The sequence below is a fragment of the Rhineura floridana genome, chromosome 4 (genome assembly GCF_030035675.1).
Source record: "Rhineura floridana isolate rRhiFlo1 chromosome 4, rRhiFlo1.hap2, whole genome shotgun sequence".
In the NCBI taxonomy this organism is placed as follows: Eukaryota; Metazoa; Chordata; class Lepidosauria; order Squamata; family Rhineuridae; genus Rhineura; species Rhineura floridana.
The window spans coordinates 122581517-122603661 of NC_084483.1; the positions used below are offsets into that span (position 1 = coordinate 122581517).

General features: G+C 42.6%; 1 protein-coding gene across 4 annotated transcripts in view; it reads left to right on the top strand.

Annotated features, from left to right (window-relative positions):
• FNDC1 (fibronectin type III domain containing 1) overlaps window positions 1-22145 on the top strand; it is a 124505-nt gene that overhangs the window by 17005 nt on the left and 85355 nt on the right. For 2 of the 4 annotated variants that reach the window (XM_061624277.1, XM_061624278.1), the window contains exon 1: window positions 1115-1198. The exons of the other annotated variants lie outside the window; for them this stretch is intronic. In XM_061624277.1, the coding sequence (XP_061480261.1) occupies window positions 1159-1198 (40 nt within the window). In that variant the 5' untranslated portion in view covers window positions 1115-1158. Of the gene's footprint in view, window positions 1-1114; window positions 1199-22145 lie in introns of those variants that run through there. 4 annotated transcript variants of the gene reach the window in all.

Below are 22145 nucleotides of genomic sequence, written 5' to 3' on the forward strand. Positions count from 1 at the left end.
GGAAACCGTGGATTATCCCGCTCTGTTTGGATAAGCCCATAGAGGGATGTACAGAATAACACAAGGCAAGGGCTATTCCTGTTCCTTTCTTTGATGGCCTTCTAGGGCAGGCCTTTGGGGCAGATGTCTGGGGCCCCACTCAATAGAATGAGCAAGTGTCCCCCCACCACATTGCAGCCTAGCTGGCTTATCACATTTTGAAATAAGTGACAAGACATTCCTGCCTATAAGGAAAGACCAGTGGTGGCTGGTGCCCATTGGGACTGTTAGGGCTAAAGGCTGAGAGGCCCACGGTAGGTGGAGCCAGAGGAGGAGGAAGCTGAGAGTCAGGGCCGCCCCCTGAACTGCATGTAAGTAAGAAGGTAGGCAGGTGGGGGCTGGCTGAGGTTGGTGGGGCACTGCCCTGCTTGCCCTAATGGACCAGCTTCCACTGGTAAAGACCATCAAGTCCTAAGTCTAACATTCCCAAACTGCACCACTGCCTAGCTCAGACTAGCGATTTAAATTTTCAGAAGAATAAGGCAAGCGCTTTGAAAGGGCAACAGTTCTTTTTAAGTTCACTTAGGTTGTTAGTAATGCAACAGTTGTATTGCAACTGTTAAATATATGAGTAATGCCTCTTGCATTCTGATCATACGCATGCTTACTCAAAAGTAATCCCTACTGAGTTGAGGAGTTTACTCCCATGAAACTGTGCATGACGTTGTGGCCTTACAGAACAATCCTATACTTGTCTACTCAGAAGTAAGTCCCATTCAGTTCAGCGGGGTTTCCTTCTAAATAAATGGGTATAGGACTGCAACCTCAGAAAAGCATGGCAAGAACTCAACGTTTTTAGTCAGGAATAGTTGGACATTAAGAGGTGTTATAACTGGAATACAGATTTCTGCCCTCTTTATTTTTTAAATATACAGAGACATTTACTCTGTTCTTAAAATATGTTTTTGGGCCATGAATCTTGAATAATAATAATTTTAAGAAACCTAAAGTATAGCATTTCCAAGTTCTACATTAGGGTGGCGATGTGTCTTTACAGAGGCCAGTCCCCTATTTGAAGAGCTTCCTGGCCCCAGCCCACTTTAAAGATGAAGAAACCTAAGAGCTTCAGGGGCCTTGAAGTTGCCTATCTGCAGTTAGCATCTGGCTAGCAGACTCAGCATGCCCAGAGGTTACCTGGTCATAGCCTTCCTCCATGATGGTGAGATGTATTTCTGCTTAAAACATAGCAAGTATTTCTAAATTTACATTTATGTATAATCATACGTAAATGTTATGTAAATCTGCATTCTCTGTTGCCTTCTCTGTTTGTGATGCATCTCCTCTTTCAGTGATCTGTAAGTGGCAACCTGACTGGATAGAGAGTTTCAGTAATGTAGCTTGAAAAACTCTTTGAAAAAAATGGTTCTTGCCTATAAAAACCCAACATTTCTTAGCCTTGGAGGTGTCAAAAAACTACTTCATGGGAAAAATGTCTTTCACTCTTGGAATAAAATTTCTTGGACAGGGAATAAGCATAGGCATCTTTCTGGCCAAAACCTACATTCTGGGGTTTGTACAAGAAAATGTAAATGTTGCCAGTAGCAGCCAATGAGGAAGAGCAGAGCTGCCCTCCCAACATCCGTCACCTGGATGGGACAGAGTGAGGCAGGGCTCTGCAGATGCACCAGTGGGAGCGCTAGATTGACACTGCTGGAACATCTGCACAGCCCTGATGTTGCTGCTGTCCTGTCCCACCCCTGCCCTGTCCAGGTAAGCTGCAGTGATGCCAGTGATGGGAGGGCAGCTCCACAGCTCCGGCTCACTAATCTGCCACTACTGAACGTTGCATAATATATGAGCTTTAAATAAATGAATTGAAAGTGGGTTAGATCAGTATTAAAAATGAGAAAAAGGGAAAATGCAGAAACCAAGAAATAAATTAAAAGTGTTTTTTAAATCATATATTAATTAAACTAGATAAAGCCATTTCTAATGAAATGGATATCTCATTTGGCCACTGCATATATAAGATTGTGTGACATTAGTGTGATGGTATTAGCTTTGACAGCTGACCAATAAAAGTAGCAACAGTGGACTATTAGGGCCAGCCAGAATGTGTGAATTCCTGATACTAATAATTTAATAAAATTGTGTGACAGATCCCAGATGGCCCAGATGACTGCCCACCTCATATTTAGTCATCTAACAAAGAACTGGTCTCCAAGGAGAGCCAAAAGAAAGCCATTGTGATTTATTTTATTTATTTATTTAACAAAATTATATACCACTTGTAATAAAACCTTTGGACAGGTTACAAGAAATATTAAAATTATCCAAAACAAACCAGTTAAAAACAAGTAATTAAAAACATTTGAAAGATAATTAAAATTAACAGTGATGAAAAGAGTGAATCTCATGGGAATGTTTGGAGACATGCGCGAGAGTGCTCTACAGATCTGCCTACCTGCTTTAATATTAAGATGCTGGGACTTTGATCGAGAAGGGAAATGAATGAATGAGTGGATGAATGATATATGTTATTGACTCTTTTTGTCAGTCCTTACCCTTGACCATTTTGATCCATCCTGTTTTAGTAATATACAATAAAAGACTTTTTATAAAATAAAAGGCTAAAACAAGGAGATGCCACCTATACTTAATTATCAAAGCAGTGCTTTTCTATTTATAGAGCCAGCTTGCTTGAGAGGCCTTCATGAACCCTAGGAATTTTGAGGCTAGTAACACTGCTTGCCTCCCCCTTGCTAGGGAGTGGCTATCAGTCAGGTAGGAGGTCTCAGCCTCTGACTATTGTCTGGCTAAAATGGACTTGAACACATTCTGCTGTGTGCCCTGAGACAGGATCAGGCGTAATACCATTGGTATTATAGATTTTTGATTTTTGAAATATTAAGCAGTATATAAATGCTTTAAAGCAAATGAATAAAGTAACCTACCTCTTAGCAGAGGGAGAGAAAAGGTGTGCCTAAGCTAGACATAGTACAGGCATACCCCGCTTAACGTCGCTTCACTTAATGTCACCTCGCTATAACGTACATGCTCCATTTGTCCCCATACCCCGCTTAACGTTCGCACGCTTTGCAATAACATATACTTTATTGGCATTGACGCCGCTGCCATCTAGTGGTGATTGCATGCAGTACAAGTGAAGACAATTGCTTCACTTAAAGTTTATTTTCACTTAAAGTATACTCTCCAGTCCCATTGCGAACGTTAAAGCTTGGTATGCCTGTAATATACTCAGAAAAACGCAAATTTAATTCAGACCAAAGTGAATCATGAACAGTAGTGGTAATGATACTGATATTAAGGAAAAGCATTTTAGCCTGTTACTTACAGAAAGAAAGAAAATAGTTTTCTTTGCCATTTTAAGGTGTCAGTTTTGACATTCTCTAACTTGATATCTGACAATTGCTTATGAAGGAGGAAGTTTTAAAAGTGAACTGAGCCTTCCAACATTGTTGTCCTTGGCAAAGCTGCATCAGTTGAACCTCATGGTTTTTGCTGATCTGTTGGACATATATTTGCTTTCTTCACTGAATACATGTTAAAGCTTGAATTTGTGTGCCTTGACTTTTTCTTGAGCCTCTAAGAGAATTTTGGCAGAACCCAGTGGAAAGTTAAACTTGCACTGTAGAGATGGAATGAAAAGACTTTACATAAACATATGAATCTTTCTTGGACTGAAAAAAAATCTTGTTGCTGCAACACAGGGTGGAAGAATAATTTTGCAGTCAGATCTGATCACTGTAACCCAAGATGCATGCATGGTTTTGGGAGACCAAATTTATACCTGTTGTTTTTATAAGAACCTCTTGAAAACTTCTGGTTCCTCACACTGTACCATTTCAGATCATAGATTAAGGATTGCAAGTTTGAAAGGTTCCTTTGCCAAAAACTCTGCCCATTTTAGGAAGAGGGATCCAAGCTATATTAAACATAGTTTGGTGTAGTATGTAAACCTTCAATCAGGATGGGAGACTAGTAGCCTTCCGGATGTTGCTGGACTACAGCTCCCATCATCCCTGAACATGAGCCATGCTGTCTGGGTCTGATAGGAGTTGGAGTCCAACAACATTTGAAGATCCACAGGTTTTCCATCCCTGCTTTGCTGCATTTTAGGACTATGTGTAAGATCTGTATTGACATTTTAAATTTGGCCCCAGGTTCCCCATCCCTGCTTTAAGTAGTGGCTGCAGGTGAGAGAGCATCAGGACTGAAACCATGTGAGGGGAAGAGGTCTAAACCCTTTCCGCACACACCATGATTAAAATATCCCCAAAGCTACTATTTGCATTGGGAGGGATGCCCGCTGCCCAGTTTACCAATGATAGTTTTTTCCCTGACACAAACAGTAGCTTTGGGGTGGGACAGTGGCGTGGAAGAAGAGTTTAAAAATCCATTCCCCTCGCATTGTCCCCTCTTGCAACTGCTATTTACAGTTTAAGAATAATTGCATAATGCCAAACTGCATGTTTAATGTTATATGCCATTTGACCTACCCAGGCAAGCTTCTCCCAGGTATGCTATTTATTTGGAGCTGTGTTTTTGAATTTTTATGCAGGGGAGCAGTTTAACCATTGCAGTATGAGTCTAAGAACTCTGTACTGTATGGTTTATCTGTAGACTACTATAGCGTAGTTTGCACATCATGCTAAGCCAAACCATGGCTTATTAATACGAATGGGCTCCCAGAGAGGAACTCATGGCCGCTTTGCTCCTCCCTGGTTGTTTTGCTGATGCACCATGCTGAGCTAAGCCATGATTTGGCTTAGTGTGTTATCTGAACCTGTGCTCATGGTTTAGCTTTCCCAGACAAACCATGAGTTGTAAACTATTCGTTACAGCTTGTGGTTAGTGTAGAGAGTTAAACCATGGGCTCACTGAGCCAAAAGAGTGTTTTCCCTCATGCCCAGGCAAGATGAGAAAAGACCAGGGCATGATAAAGACCAGGATGATCATCTTTTTCTGGTATTATATTTAAAGAGTTAGGTCATGAATAAATATGTATTTCCACAGAGAAGAGTTGCAATAGCAGAAGGTGACATTTTCTTGGCATCAGAAGCATGTCTTCTGTTATATCATATCATGTGCATCTGTACTCACCATTCTTTCCCACAGAAGGGTGCACTTTGAGCACATACACAGCAGCTGTCAGCAGGTGGTTTGGAATCCTTTTATTGGGATTAGTGTTCAGCCCAGCCCAGCCCAGTGACTGGATGGATTCACTTATTTCCCCCTGCTTTTCCATCACATTGGACACCATTTATATTGAGTGCTATATATGGCACTACTGCACCGTTCACCAGCCTAATGCCCTCCACATGTTTTGGACTACAACTCCCATCAGATGTGTTGGCTGGAGTCGTTGAGAGTTGCATTTCAAAGCATCTGGAGAGCAACAGGCTGGTGACGCTGCACTAAAGTGTAACATTGTCGCTGGGTTTTTTCTTACGGTAGGTTTCCTTAGACATCATCCTAATATGCATTCCTAATGGCAGGGGGAAAGTCGTTTGAGTTTCTTCCGTCATAGTACTTGCCCTCCCCCCAATCTAAATGTAGAGTTGGGACAACTTTTGGCTGCTAGGAGAAAGGGCTTGTGCTGCATCTGTTCTTCTTGGAGTAAGATCCTCTTCTTCTTGAGATATGGCATGACAGAGACCATTGCTGATTTCACGTCAGTTAGGTTGGCTGCGGGCACAGTCGCCACTGAATTTTGCCTAATGTTAACATCCCAGATTTGGAGGCTCTGGCTTGAAGTTAACCATCTGGGGAAGGCCTGCACACTTGGGACCTACCAAGCCAAACGAAGCCCCATTGATGGTCATGTTATTAGGGTCTACCAGGAGTTTGATGACCATCCAGTTTCTGTAGTCTCAGGAACACAATAAAACTAGAAGGTGGCTGAATAGGAAGACATCCTGAATACATAATTGAATCAGACAAGCTCCCACTCCTATTGGGTTTCAGTGGTAGGTTAAAACATTTTTGTTCCACCAGGCCATTGGGTGATGAGACCCAATGCCTTCATTGTTGCAGTTAAAATGGGAGCTTCTGCAAGGGACTTGGGAAAAGAGACTTCGAGTGGTTTGGAAATAGGTTGGCTGTTTGAGCATTGCTTAAAAAAAAGAGGAAATACATCACCAGACGAAAGAGGGCACAGATTTGCTTAAAATTAGCATATGCTAATTTACATATAGATATGCAAATTTAGAAATCGTTACTACAATTGAAATGGAAATGCATCTCACCATATTAAATAGAAATGCATCTCATCCTGGGACTAGTCAAAATAGAAACGAGTCAAGCTTGTTCAGAAAAGACTCCTGGGGAGACATCAGAGGCTCTGCCATACAGGGGATTAGGTCCCAGGTCCATCCTGTACACATGGTGATGAAGCATTGTCAGCAGACCATCTCTCCTCAGTCCAACAAGCTGCAAAGCAACTGTAAAAAATCTGTGAGGCTGATACATAGTTTGTTAAGCGTGCTGAGAGTTGTTAGGACACCCTTATTCCCCTAACAGAGGTACAATACTCAGAGGGGTTTAACAATCAGTCCCTGTTCCCAGGGAACTCTGGAAATTGTAGCTCTGTGAGCTACAAAGTACCCTCTTTGGGAGGCCCCTCCCACTCCTGGGCCATATATTTTACATTTAAAAAAATCCTTTTTGATGCCCTAGCACCAAGTGGCTTCCTGCTGCCATCTTGGATTCCCCCCTCTCTCAAAGGCTTGGAGGCTGTGCCATTCTGGAGATTGTGGGGCCATAATTTTGTGGTAGCCACCATCTTCTCCCCCTCATCAGTGCTCTGGAATGACTCTCCAGTTCTTAGGCATATTAGAAGCTATCACTTATCTATAGGTAGCTGAGTTCCTGTTTTACTCAGTTTTAAATCAAGCCGTCCACTGAAGTCCCTTGAGAATTGAAACAGTGGCTTGATGTAAACCATATGTTTCAGAATCTGCAGTAGCGTATTTTGAACTTGTTACAATAGAAAACGGCAGTGGAGTGAGCTGCCCACTTTGCAGAGCTGAGAGCTCACCTGGTTCATCTAAATGTTGAAGTCTGTGTTTTTTAATTTTACCTATATATTTCTTATTCTGATTGGACTTGAAAGAGCAGTGCCCATTATTAAACATTAAATGTCACATGGGGCTTGCATAACTTTCAATGAAAACCATGTGTGTAATGCATAAAGTAATATTTATTGCATGGGTGCTGTGAACCAAATTCCACTTGTAGAGTGGAAACTAACAGCTTGATCCATAAGTAATTTAAGCTTGAATATTTGTATTATTATTGGCTGACACCCCAGTCTTAACCACATTTAAATAAGTCTCATTGTTTTCAACAGAAAGTCCCAGGAAGTGGCTTAGTTGGAAGTCAGTGGGGTTAAAAACCAATTTACTCAATCAGTGAAATTAATTTAAGGGATGTGTTCAGACACAATCCCAAATTGTAGTTTGGCTTTATGTGAAGAGCCCTCAGGTGCTTTGGACTTGCACACTCTCACCTTCCTCTCCCTCATCATCCCCTTATGTATGACAATTACTTTGTTTCTATCTTTGTTTGCAGCAAACCATCATTTGATGGGGGTGAGGGGAATGTTGTAAGGTGCTTGGAGATTTACCTTGTAAGGTAACGAGCAACAAACAAATACAATTAACAACAACAACAACAGGCAAACTATGGTGTGAACTTCCTGCAAGCCAAGGTTTGATCTAGGTATGTGATCCTAATTTGCAGGCAAGCATGTACCATAGTCTGTTCAGATGAAATGGTAAGCTATGCTTTGCTGCAAACAAGGACTGCAAGTTGGGAATCCTTAGGACATCCTGTATCTGAATGCATTCAGAACATTCTGAGTGATAAGTTACATTTGATTGATTGAAGCATTTGTGATGGATGCAATGGGACCATGTCTGTGCCACCCCCACCCCACATCAGAGCTGGGTAAAGAAGACTCACATACCTTCAATCCTGGGAGAAAGTTGGTGATATAGGTGATCTGTACCTTAGCAAACTGAGTGCAAGGAAATTCTAGAGGCATCTTCATTACTTGGGAGTATAATTTTGCCCCTCAAGTCCTGACTGGCCAGGTGAAAGAAGGGGTGGAACTTGAAACAGCTGTGTAAGCTTTAGTTTATAAAGAGCAAAATATATATTTCTTGTTTGTGAACATCTGGTTGGACGCATGCTTTGAATTATTCCTTGTGGTAAATATCAATGCAGTAACACCGAGTAGCTACCATCTATTAGGATCAAGCTAGATGGGATATTAACCATGTCTTTGAATCCTACGCTGGAGACTCCCCTTCTTTTTTTAATAAGTTAACCACAGCACTAAAGTAATGACAACAGAAGATTTATGTAACTTTAAAGTTGACAATGAGGACATTGAACTTGTCAAGGATTATCAATACCTTGGCACAGTTATTAACCAAAAGGGAGACAATAGTCAAGAAATCAGAAGAAGGCTAGGACTGGGGAGGGCAGCTGTGAGAGAACTAGAAAAGGTCCTCAAATGCAAAGATGTATCACTGAACACTAAGGATTATTCAGACCATGGTATTCCCAGTTTCTATGTATGGATGTGAAAGTTGGACAGTGAAAAAAGCAGATAACAGAAAAATCAACTCATTTGAAATGTGGTGTTGGAGGAGAGCTTTGTGTGTACCATGGACCGTGAAAAAGACAAATAATTGGGTGTTGAATTAAACCAGAACTATCATTAGAAGCTAAAATGATGACACTGAGGTTATCATACTTTGGACACATAATAAGACATGATTTTCTAGAAAAGACAATAATGCTGGGAAAAACAGAATGGAGCAGAAAAAGAGAAAAGCCAAACGAGAGATGGATTGATTCCATAAAGGAAGCCACAGACCTGAACTTACAAGATCTGGTTCACAACAGATGCTATTGGAGGTTGCTGATTCATAGGGTTGCCGTAAGTCGAAATCGACTTGAAGACACATAACAACCACCACCACCACAGCACCATTTTTAAGCAGAAATCTCTCCTTAAAACGGCTTTTAAAAAAAGAGCAACAGAATCCCAGTGATAGGATTCAAAGACTTGACAGTTGTTCACATGTTACATTCAATGAGTGTGTCGTTTTTGTACCTGGATACACTAATAGTTAAGCTTACACTTCTACAGTTTTTCAGGGGACACATGGTGATTTTAAAAATAACTATGTGCAGACTCTTTCTTATGAGCAACTGTACACAGGTAAAGGCAACTCGTGCTTGGGTACAGAGTAACATGTGAACACCCCTGTAACGTTCTATGAGTGGACAGTTTGTGTACCTGTGTACACAGCAGTTGAGCTGCAAAAGTTAACAAGTGTACATAATTCCACACAAACACTTGTACATGTATGGAGACAGCTGTGTTCAATGTGACATGTGAGCCTGTGCTGAGCACTGCATCTACTTTGACTCTCAGAGCTAGAGTTTACATATTAACACTGGGGAGGAACATATGAAACTGATTTATACCAGGTCAGAGTATTGATCAATGGTAGCTCAGTGTTGCTTGATGGGCAGAATCCTTTCCCATGCCTTGGTACCTGATCCTTTCTTTTTTCTTTTAAACTGAAGATGTTAGGGATTCAACCTAGATCCTTCTGCATGCCTGAGCTATAGTTCCTCTTGAGGAAGTTAAATGTGATGTGCTTTCCATTTGCCTGCCCTGGTTGTAGCATTTTGTCTCTTCCCACATTTTATATTGGTCTTCATGTGGGACACTGTTGGGAAGAACAATGACCTTTCAGTGAATCAACTGATTAAGCAATGTTTGCACATGTAGAATAATGACTGGAAAATTTAGCAGTGTGGAAGTCTGCACTGAGGTTAGAAATGACATGCATTTTTGCACAGAAAGGTAGAATTAATAAGATTTACAGTTTTGGCTATGTGTATGGAAAGTGATTGGAAGCAGTCTTTACTCACTCCCTTTTCCATGTCTCCTTCTTTGCCCCTGTTTTGATTGTTTGTGCATTCCTGTTTTTGTGGTACACCTGGTCTTCTCTGAGAGTGATGGCTGACCTCTGAAATACTCACAGGGAGTGAAGTTAGGAGGCTTACAGATACTCTGGTTACAGCAAAAGCAACATCTGTACCAAAAATAGGGATTGGTGTAGGCCACACTGTTGATTGTGCTATAGAGGAATGTTGGTAATGGATGTAAATTTTATTTTCCATCATTCATTTCAGTGGGTGCTGACTCACTTCAATATCTGTTTTTCCAGATATATACAAACTTTTGACCTGTAGAAGGCTACAGCCTAGACTGGATTCCATTTTATGCCTGGTAGATTAAGACCATGGTTGTCAGGATGGAAGCTACCATCCTTTATTTTCCAATATTTTAAGCTCGGACTCATCTGTTGGATGCTTGTGGTGGGGAGGTGGCTGGTTTGGGGGTGTCTATCACAGGACCTGGACTGAATATATAGTACACTGCGAAATGATTTAGTGGACTGTCTTCTTCTTGTTGTTGTTAATAGGATTCACAGAACTATTCTATACAGGTTCAAAAACATCATTTAGGCCAAACCCTGAACTTGTAAATTTCATAATAGTTTAGCCCACAGAATAACTCAGATAAACTGTGGTTAATTAAAAAAAGAAGCAAAAGCTTCCAGTCTTGTCCTTGTGGCTATGCCAAAGGAGGGGAGAAGGTAGGGGCAACCCCAAATGTGCCGAGCTCCAACACATTTGGCTGCCTGAAGTGGACAAGATATCTCCTACCCACCCGTTTTCATGCACAGAAGCCATCCAGACTGGCAGTTGAATTTTACCTCAACACTGTCAATGCCCTTGAGGACAGCAGGAGCACAGGGCAGGCTGCCAGGCGCACACACCTCTCTCTGCTTCTCACCCCACAGCATCTGCAGCCACCTCACTCTGCTTAATGATGGGACCCGCCCTGGCTAGGCCTGTTCCTGTCACAATAGACCATGGTTTTGAAAGTGCCTGTGTGATTAAATGGGTGGAGGAGGCACTATGAGAGGAATCAGCTGCAGCTTTCTCTGGTCTGCTTTTCTTTCAGCAAACAGGGCGCTAATCAAGAGAAGAGGAGGGCATTGGAATTGGTGGGTTAATTAGGTAGGAGACTGGAGCTGCATTTTCTGTTGATGACTTGGAACACTTAAAAGGACAGTCACCATCTTGGAGCGAAGACCTAGCAGCAATGGAAGTCAGTGGGACTTCCAATGCAGCTCTAAGCTAACTTATTTCATATGGTTGTGGTGAGTATAAAAGGGGAGGGGGAACAAACCATTAGGATGCAAGCATCTCCAAAAAAGGGGACCTAAGAAGGTATGGGTACGCATAACATGTGCATATGCTATTTTCTATGGATACATTTAATGTAGAAATAATTGCTTTAAGTATAAATATAATACATTTCCCCATAGCGGAAAAGAACGACTAGTGTGCCTGTGTGCCTGATCAATCTGCTGTCCAGATTGCTGGGGCTAACTGTGGGTAGACAACTTCAAGGTCCCTGCTGCCCTCCCTTCTTATGGTTCTTTATATTGAAACTAGACTGGGACCAGACTGTCTTCAAAGTGTTACCTTCGGATGGAAGACTGTCCTCTGATACCCCTTTCAGATAAATAACCTCCCCTTCCCGTTACTAATGGTATAGGGGTTTTTAAAAATATTTGTTTAGTGATGGCTGTACTAGATCCTGCAATGGGTTTGAACTGGACCCCAGAGGAGCTAATTGAATTCTTACTCAGTTCTCTCCCCAATTGTTCCTAAGTAGTGTTGAATGGACTGACCACATTTGGACTAGAAAATCTCTGTACTACTGTGTTTAGCATTCAGAAGTCCCTTCAAAGAGAGTTTCTGCATTAGTTTCAAAAAACTGTTAATCTTGCAATATTTTTTTAAATAAACCTGTACCAGGGATGCCAGGCAACCGGGTCTCAAGTTGTATAATGAACAATTACATATAAATCAGGCTTACCGCTGGCCACAGATGTGCTGCCCAGAATTCTTGGCATAAGCTTGGTGAATTCTGGCCTGCTTTTCCATTGTCTTATGGCAACCAACGGAATAATTCCTCTCTCTGTGCAAAAAAGAAATTGCTCTGCCACAAAAATCTACACAGAGCTTGGCTTAAACTGATGGGCCATATCCCAAAAGAGATCAATTTCCTGAGTCATCAGTGGAAGATTTAAAAAAAACCCTTTTTTCAAAAAATGATCTGGTCCAATGTTAATGTCTGGTCTGCATAGCAAAATATTAGAACAGTGAATTTCTGAAGACTGGGAGTGGGGTGAGGTACCCTTTTCATTAATTTGATCTGTAACCTATTTCTCTTTAAGCTAAAGGCACTTAGCTGTCTTGCGGTGGCTGAATCGTTCCTTTATTCCTATTCAATGCTATTTTGTGGCCTACGTATGACAGTAGTGAGTCAGGCCCTTGGTCTGTCTAGCTCAGAGCTGCCTATTCTGGCTGGCAACAGCCCTCCAAGGTCCCAGGACAAAGTCTTTCTCAGCCATGCCAGTTCCAACTGGAACTGCCAGTGACTGAAGATGGGAACTTATGCATGCAAAGCATGTACCCTGCTACTGAGGTGGTAGTCCGAGTAGCAATTATTCCAGGAGTCAAAAACAAATGAATTCATAAGTGGAATGTAGTCAGATCCCGGGCCAGCCCTAGCATTAAGCAGACTGAGGCAGCCACTTCAGGCACAAAATGCAGAGCGGCAGGGAGCAGAAAGGAGATGGTGAAGGACAGAACTGTATATACCATGCCGCCTGCTCTGTATCCCTTAAGCTAGCCTGCTACCCTCAGTTGTGGGAGACCGTGGTGTCCTTTTACAAGTTTTGAAGAATGATTCAACTGCTAGTCCGGCAGTTGACTTCCACACGTAGAATGGGGGTGGAGGTAAGAAGGTACCATCTTGTCCTTACCTCAGGCAGTACAGTATCTTGGACTGGCCCTGGTCACATCAGTAGAGATATAATTAAGATATATTAAGTAAGGAAGGTTAGGGCTTATTGAGCATCGATGTTGTGAGCTGTTTTTTAATTCTGGTATTGCAAGGATTCAGTAAATGTTTGGGTAGGTGTGTACTCTCCTGAAATGCTTGTAAGCAGAACTGGGGGGAGCACAGGTTCTGGCCAAGAATCCTGAGAGTGATAATCCCAGGCCATGTCAGGAAAATATTCTGATACATCAAATTGATTAACAATTGGTTATGTACAAGTACTCTTCTGCTTGCCCTGACAGACAGCAGTGGGTGCTTCCTGAGTGTCCCCAAGGCTTGGCATGGGTTTGCTTTGCATGCACACAAAGCCTTGACCTCTTTGGGGGTGACCAGAGGGATGTTTTAGCATCCCCAGTTGTTCATCATTAATTTGATGCATCAGTATCTTTTCCCACGGGGAAACAGGACTACCAGAATCTCTGGCAGGAAGATGATGCTGTGTGCACTTTCCACACCCAAGAGAAGGCCCTAGGATTGTGAATTCTCGGATTGGTAGTCCTAGTCTGTGGTAGGGAAATGATGCTCTGCTGGGGCCTGGGAGCACCTGCTACCGTTGCCTTGGCTTTCCCCTGCCCCAAAGTAAGTTTCTTGGCCTTGAGGCAGGGGAAGGGTGAAGTGGCAGCAGGTGCTTCTTGATCACTCTCCATGTTTTGTGCATGCTAACTTGGAAAGTGCACAAAGCCTTCATTCACTTTGGGGGAAGCAAAGAAATGCTGGCACCTGCCCAACAGTTAGTTTGATGTATCAGAGAAATCTATAGTTCTATACATCCTGCTTTTTGTATTCATGGTAAAGCTGTGGACAGGTATGTCTGGGATAGGCTGTGACTTCAGTTGGCTGGATCTTGATCTTACAGTCGTCAGGAGTAATTGGAGCACCCAGTATGAACAAGGAACCAAAGTCTGGGCCGAGCAGGGGAGCAGTTAGGCTTGTGCCATGATAGTTAGGGAGAAAATTCAAGTGTAGCCAGGAATTGGAGTTGTGCTATTTAGCTCTTTTGAAGTAGCAAAGAGTAAGCAGCCTGTCCAGGATTCCTCAGGTGGGGATCTAGAGAGGAGCAGTTGGGAATCTGCTCCATTAATTGGGCAAGGACCAGGCTGGTGATATTTGTACCTGGTTTGGCCAATGCAGAGTCTTTTAACTTCCTGCCTGCTAGGGTGGCTGAGAGTAGGAATTTATATTGCCTGGTGGACTTGCTAGAGTGGTCATTTTGCTAGAAAGGCAGATACAAGTTCTAATACAAATAAAGTAAGTAAACAGTGTGAAAAGGGGGCAAAGAGGCGAGATCTTAAAACACTTCTTCAAAAATGTAGCTTTCATGCCCGTCTACTGATATTTGCAGTGCTGATTATCTGTTGGTTTAACATTGCTGTTTGTTTTAACACCACCCATCATACAGCCGGGCAATTTTGGCTGTATGTCAGTGTCATTAGGGCAAAAAAATCAGAGTGAGGGCAGTGCTTGTCCAGGAATCATTACCCTAACTCTGGATCAGGGATGGGGGAGAAATTTTATTCATATCCCATTTAGAGGCAAACCTACTCAATTCACACTTTCCAAAACAATACATGAACTGAAATACATCCATCCTTCAAAATTTGCAGTTCCCCAGCCAAGTAATGTGTACACAGATATGTGTATTTGGGCAGCATTGCTTAAAAATGCACATATTCATGAAAATAACATACAAAAATGCATTATATTGGGGAAAATTACTTTGCAAAAATTTACATCTCAGGCAAAATTGCATACAAAAATGTGTATATTAGGAGAAATTTGCATTAAGAGTACATGCATTTTCATGTCTTTTTAAAAATGCAAACTGATATGAAAATTTGGAGTCCTGAATTTAAGATTGGAAAGACAAGAAAGTGAGAGACATCAAAATCGATGATTCACTCACCCCTACTCAGGATTAGCTTTCTTTTCCTCTAGTCAAATCTGACTGGTTATGCAATGTTTTGCCAGAAGCAAGAAAGTTCAAGGGGATTTCAAAGGTGATGAAACACTTGTGGAGAAGAGTTTTTGCTTTATTTGAAATAGCAGCTAGTGCTTTACAGCAGGCGAGACAATAACAAGATAAAGCAATTAAGGAGTACAGATTATCTCATGTTCTTCTTTCAGTCTTTCGGAGCCCCAGACAAGCAACAATGGAGAGATCCCAGCTGGCTAATACACAGCACCCCAACCAGCCTGGGTCTGTGCTGAAGCTCCCTGAAAAGGAGTTAGGGAGCCTTTTTTTAAACCCAAAAGAGCCCCTGGACCTGGGTGCAAGTTTGCACCTGTGACTTTAACAGCCATACCTGTGGAGATGTTTCCTTAATTTGGGTCTCATGCTTCTGTCTTTGTTTATCAGTCCTGTTGGTCAGTGTCCTTGGGCTTTGTAGCAGCATGATTCATTGCACCCGCCTTGAAGGCCAAGTTCCCAGGCTTTAGCAGTGAGAGAAAACATCTTCACTAACAAGCGATTGGCATCTACTGTCTATCTTGGCCAATTAAGGGCCTCTCTTACCTCATCCGTGTTACATAAACAACGCTTCTCAGATTTATGTACTATTGTATTCTACATGGGCAGGGTTAGAGAAATCATGCCAAAAAGGCCCACCTGGCTGGAATGCAGGGGCTTGAGATAGGAGCATGGGACAGGGGAATTCAGCATGCCATCCTAAACTTCCTTATTACATTGAGATGTCTTGCAGTCATTTCCCCATACATACAATAATGTCACTGTTACCAGGAGGGGAAAAGGCAATTTGAAAGCACACACAAAAAGGCACCAAACCTGCAGCCAACTGGGAAGAGACTTGCAGTGACACCAATGCCAGACATGGGGGGGGCACTCTGGCTTTCTGAACATGTGTTTTTGTTAGGGGTTGGCCCAAAGGGTTTGAACACGTGCTAGGGGTACTTTATCTTTCAAGTGTCCTTCCATCAAAAAAACATTGTTGAGAAAAGGGCCTACTTTTTCACAGGGGTGAAACATCATGAAAGCATCTTGCTCCATTGCAGCTCAACCCTAGGAACAAGAAATACAGGATAGCTTCCAGATAATGAGTACATCTCATGAATGCATTTATCAAATTCATGTATCTTGTCAGCCTTCGGACTCTAGACTAAGCTATGGCCAAGCAGTGCCAGACCAGTGTCCCCAACCTTGTGCCTTCCAGATGTTGTTAGACTTCAACCCCCATTATCCCCAGTCATTGGTCATGCTGGCTGGGGCTGATGGGAACTGTAATCCAGAACATCTGGAGGGCACCGGGCTGGCGAAGGCTTTGAGGAGAACATAAGATGAGCCTGCTGGATCAGGCCAATGGCCCATCTAGTCCAACATCCTGTTCTCACAGTTCCCAGCTAAATGCCTATGGGGAGCTTGCAAGCAGGACTTGAGTGCTAGAGCGCTCTCCCCTCCTGTGGTAGATTATTAAAAATAATCATGGTGGTGGTGGTGAAATAGACAAATTCATGAAATGTTTTAGAAGGGAATATCAGTTGGTAGCCATCTTGAGAGCTATTGATTAGTTGGTGGGATATAAATATTGTAAATAAAGGAGAGAAAAGAAGAGAAATAACATCATTCTTGGGATGCTTTTAAGATTTCCCTGTCCTGTTATGGCCTTTTAACTTCCCCATCAGCTTCTGGTTTATTTTGTAGACAAGATAATAAGAGACAACTTAGACTAAATGGCATAGATCTGTGATCAGATCTTTCACCTGATGGTCTTTCACCTTTTTAAATTTTGGCAATTTGCAACCATGCATATTGGGACTAGGACACTTGTAGTGGGGTTAACTTTTTGCCTCCTGCAGCTTCTTCTAGTGCAAATGCACCACTCAGAGCAGCTTAGAACGTTTTAAAATTACAATTTCACGTATTTGGAAAATTAGTTGGCAAAAGAGACAGGTTCAGTAGAGTTCCCCATCACTGGAAATGTAAGTGTACATAGCCTTTACATGTACATTACACCTAAAGGGGCAAATAACAGTTTTGTTAGTGCAGGGTGGCTAGATACCAGGAAATGGCTGAGGGGGCAAGGGTTAACCCCTTCTCCCAAATGCCATGGGCCCTTCTCTGGCTGCTGTTTGCCCATAATTGAGGAAGACAGGAGATCTGATCATGGATCTTCTGTGTCTCATCTAGTTTGGCCTAGATATTTATCAGCCCTAAAATACTATCCTTCCACTCTTTTCATTCTCTTGGATGAAATCAACATTTTGTTCTCACCCTAGCTTTCCTTATGTGCCTCATTGTTTAGGCTGCTTTTGTTTTATTACTATTCCCCAGTCTCTAGAATGGCAACAGACTTCTCTAGCAGACCCCTTTCTGGATGAATAGCAGACTTGTATAAAACCCTTGTGCTCTGCAAATTAGTGCAAACTTTTATATACTGTGCTCTGCTAGTAAATGACAGCGGTCTTCTCTTTTAAATGTACCTTATTTTCATAATCAGCACATTTCAAACTCTTTTGAAAATTTAAGATGTCAAGCCGGAATTAGGGCTATATGTAAAACAGATGTGTAAAATAGGTTGCCTCTTGAGAAGTATAGAAAACCAAGACGAACATAATAAACACTATGAGCCACAAGTTAAGTGTGCTGTGGCTAATTATATCCTCCTCCTCCATTTGGCTTTTAAAAGGCATGATGGTGCCATCAAGTGTAGATATTTTCTCAAGTATATGTACTCTGAGAGACCAGGAATTGTCAAGGCATCAGGACCAGCCTGCGACAAAGGGCAAGGTGGTACCCTCACCCTTCCATGTACAGAAGCCAACCAGATTGGTAATTGATGGGATGACATCCTCCACTACAGGGCAAGTTACATGGCACACATAGCTTTGTCCTCCAACACCTTGCCACCACTTCTTACCCCCAAGTATCTTCCACCTGCCAACTGCCCCACTCTGTCTAAAGGTAGGGTGTAGAGTGAGAGAACACACCAGGGCAGAGGTCCCTGGGCCAAATCTCCTCCTCAGGTGATGCCATCGTCTATGGTCTCTGCATTATCAAGGCAAAAGAGGCATAGAAAAAGTTAGGACATCCTGTCAGGTCACACTAGGAGGTGGGAGCAGAGCTTTTAGGCCAACATCCCTCACTCAAGATTTTCAGAATGTCATTCTGGGAAAGCTAGTTGTTGATCAGGGTGCAGGAGTATCTAGCAGTAGTGGCCAATGTGGTATGCCAGAGCCCCCCTCCCAACACCGGCCTTGCTGTAGCTCACCTGTATGGGGAATGACAGTGATGAGGTTGGGCCTGTGCGGATGCCTTGGATTGGCTCCAACGGTGCATCCGCACAGCTTGGGAACTTGGAGGTGCCATTGTGGGTTGATTCATAGGACCCCGAGGGCTACTTTTCATGTTATATGTTTATTATTGGCAGCACACACAAATGTTTTACGTGTACATATAATGCCATAACATGTACATGCAACAAATGTGTGCTTACCACCCTGTGCATTGTACAAGTTCACACACCAGGGAGCTTGAATTCATTGCATCTCCATGTTAGATGTACATGCAGTAGTGTTACGGGTTTTTTTTCTGTGCAGAACCATCAAATTTTAGAGCTGGAAAGGACCTTGAAAGTCATTTGGTCTACTTCTTGCTCAGTGCAGGAATTTTGCAAATGCAACATCCCTAATGTGCAAACTGTAGCACACAAAGTAGCCTGTATTGTGAGGTGTGCAAATAGTGTGTGTGATAAATGTGTACATGCTTCACTAAGTAAACAATCCCTCCTTTTTATGTGGGTTAATAATCTGGTGATGCAGAGGCGTTATGCACACAACCCTGGATACCAGACTAGAGTTGTCTCCAATTAAACCCTACTCAGAGTAGACCCACTGAAATGGATGAACCTAAATTAGTCATGCCTGTGTCTACTCTGAGTAGGACTAGTATTGAATACCACCCACAGTGACCATTTGCCCTCGCAGATCCAGCACAGAAAGGCAAGCTGCATGTGGAAGTGTGTGCTGTCCACAGACTAGATTAGTTTTGCTGGATCAGGGATGAGATACAGTATGTGCAGAAGGAACGATAATGGAATGATGCTCTTGGCTTAGGATGGAAAAGTTACAGCTAGCTTCTGGGCTGATATCAGACAGCTGGAATTTTTCAGCTGCTCTTAGCAGTGCCACATCACAAGTATGTTCTGTTTATCAAACAAAAAACGAAAGGATTAGCAGCATTTAAAGGCTATTATGAGAGTAACAAAATTAACTGAGCCCAAAACCTCACTTTTACCCAGTGGTGCACCTAAGTTTAGCCACTTTCCAAATCTAGGGGAAAAACAAAGGGAACATTTATGTTCCACTTATGTATCGGAAAAGATCGTCCGTGGCGCAGAGTGGTAAGCGGCGGTAACGCAGCCGAAGCTCTGCTCACGGCCGGAGTTCGATTCCAACGAAAGGAGGAAGTCGAATCTCTGGTAAAAGGGGTCGAGGTCCACTCTGCCTTCCATCCATCCGTGGTTGGTAAAATGAGTACCCGGCATACGCTGGGGGGTAAAGAAAGACCGGGGAAGGAACTGGCAATCCCACCCCATATATACGGTCTGCCTAGTAAACGTCGTAAGACGTCACCCTAAGAGTCGGAAATGACTCGCACTACAAGTGCGGGGACACCTTTACCTTTTATGTATTGGAAGAGATTTAGCACTAATCTAGATGAGATGTTGGAAGATGTGTGATTGTCTTTATTTATTTGTTTTGGTAAAAAGCAGCTGTGATGTTGGTGCTGGTGCTGGTGCTGGAATTAGATCAGGACTGCAGTGCTGAGGGATGGGGTTTTAACTCTTTTCACTGTACTATACTGTTTTCCTGATGCAAATTCCCCTCCTCAAATGGCTGTTATTTCTGCTTACATAGCCTATTTTTACTATTGAAAACCTGGTGGTCTTTGCAACTCAGCAGTTACAGTTAGGTTGCCTTTCCAACTTGCTAGCTCCACAGTTTTTCAACACGGAATGCATTCTGGGTCCTGGATTCTACTGGACGAAGTTCTCAGGTTGGCAAACCCTTGGAATATTACAACTGAATAGCTGTGGTGTGATTGCATGTTTGAGTGGTTTTGTTTGTTTGTTTTAAAAAGAGAAGATATAATTCTTCTTCCCCCAAAATATATTTGAACAGTCAGATGTCTAGTGTAGTCTCTAAATAATGGGTAAATCAAGTTCTTAGTCTGTGCAAAGTTTAGAAAAGTAGGAAGATCCAATCTTTTTTTCATGTTGTTTAAGAATTACTTGTGTATCTCATGTAGTGTGTGGCCTAGTTAAATGTTTGCCCTCTGGAACTGCTGTGAGTTAGTCTGCTTTCCCTGGTCTTAGCTTCTCATATCTGTGCAGCACAATCCTGTACATATTTTTTTAGAAGTAAATCCTATTGTGTGCAGTTACTCCTAGGAATTTGTGCATAGAATTTCTGACATATGCCAGTAACTTGTATATCGTTTCCCAGATATCTTTTTAGTAATATTGTCATGGCTTGCTATTTAGAGATCACAAGCCAGTGTAGTGTGGTATAGAGCACTGGACCATGTCTAGAGAGACCCAGGATGCTGGATTAGATGGGCCTTTGATCTCATCCAGCAGGGCCCATCACATGTTCTTATGACTATGAAATTATCATAAGAGGACTCTGGAGTCTGACTTTCCAGACACTGGTTCACATTTCAGAACTTACTAGGTTTTTCATACATAAACTTGACTTTTGGTAATCCTGGATGCCACCAGTCTAAAAAGAGCTGCCATGTATTTACAAGGAACCAGTGGTAGCTCAAGACATTTTGTTGCTAGAAGTGGAGCCCAAGTGACTTCTCCCCCCCCTCCACCCTGCCACAAAGGCCAACACTTAAAAAAAAAAGTCGTGTGTAATGTTAGGGAATCTGGTTGGTGTTTTGTATGCTGCAGTTCACCAGAGCAGTTCCAGTCCAAGTTTTACACAAAGCTGGGGAGCTCTAGAGACTAGACCTGGGAGCAGTTGTGAAGATAGATTTCTGGTGTGCTTTGTTCATGACTAATGTGTGTTAGAATTTATTCTCAATAAACCATCCTTTATAGGAAGGTTTACATCTTACAATGGTGATGAGAAAACTATGAAGTTAAACTGAGCACTACATGGACTTCTGGACATAGCCTGAGGCCAATTCTCAGGCCAATGTCTTTTCTTGCCAGCTGATAGATCAGGGGTAAAGAAACTTTTTGGCTGCTTTGGATCTCTCTTTGGCTCCATGGGCCAATTTTGACAGGTGGATAGGGCAACCCACTTGTCAATCACATGACATCATTATGACATCACATATTTGATAAGTGGGTTGTCCTGCCCCCTGTCAAAATCCCTTGTGCAGAGTTCCCAAGCTGGAGAACCACAGTGCAAGGTGTTGTTGCAGGCCCCATGGAGAACCTTTGACACGATTGGAAGAATGAAGAGTGGGTTACAGATGTTGTGGAGAGGGCTGGGGAAAGCATGGGAGAAATGCTTCTAGAAACCTCTGGCAGCTCTGTGTCTAGTGAGTCTGTAAATGTCAGTAACACCCCTTTGCCTATGATGGAGAGAGAGGAATCCTCACTGGTACCCAGCCCAGTCTTAGCTGTAGATAGATCTAATGAACCAACTGGAGTCTTCCAGAGAGGTTAGAATGAGAGTAGTTTGTCAGAGCCAGAGACAACCATTTTCCCAAGATCATGCAGACTGGAGAAAAGGAGGCTTCAGCTAAAGAAATCAGCATCTCTTCCTAGAAGGAGCCCCTGCCTTACTGCAAAAGCTAGGAAGTGCTAGAGTTAGCTCAGGCAAGTATAGTGCCTGCCCACCTCTCTTTTATTTAGAGTGTCTGGGCGTGATAAGGTTGTTGCAACAACTCTGGGTTACTACTTCCATGCCTAGTTTGCACCTGTTCAGTATCCTGATATGTCTCATATATTTGATGCTGTGTTCCTATACTGACTGCCAGAATAAAGCTTCATGCAGAATCCAGGCTTCGAGTCTTGAGCCTGCTTCCCTAGTTGGCAGCCAGGACAGGTGTGGACAGGCCTATGCTTTGCAAGCCTCCCTGCGCTGCCTCTTTCCACCTCTGGTGTCAACTGATGGGCAGTTGGAGGTGCGCCTTGCTCCAGCAAAGGAACAATCAGGAGCC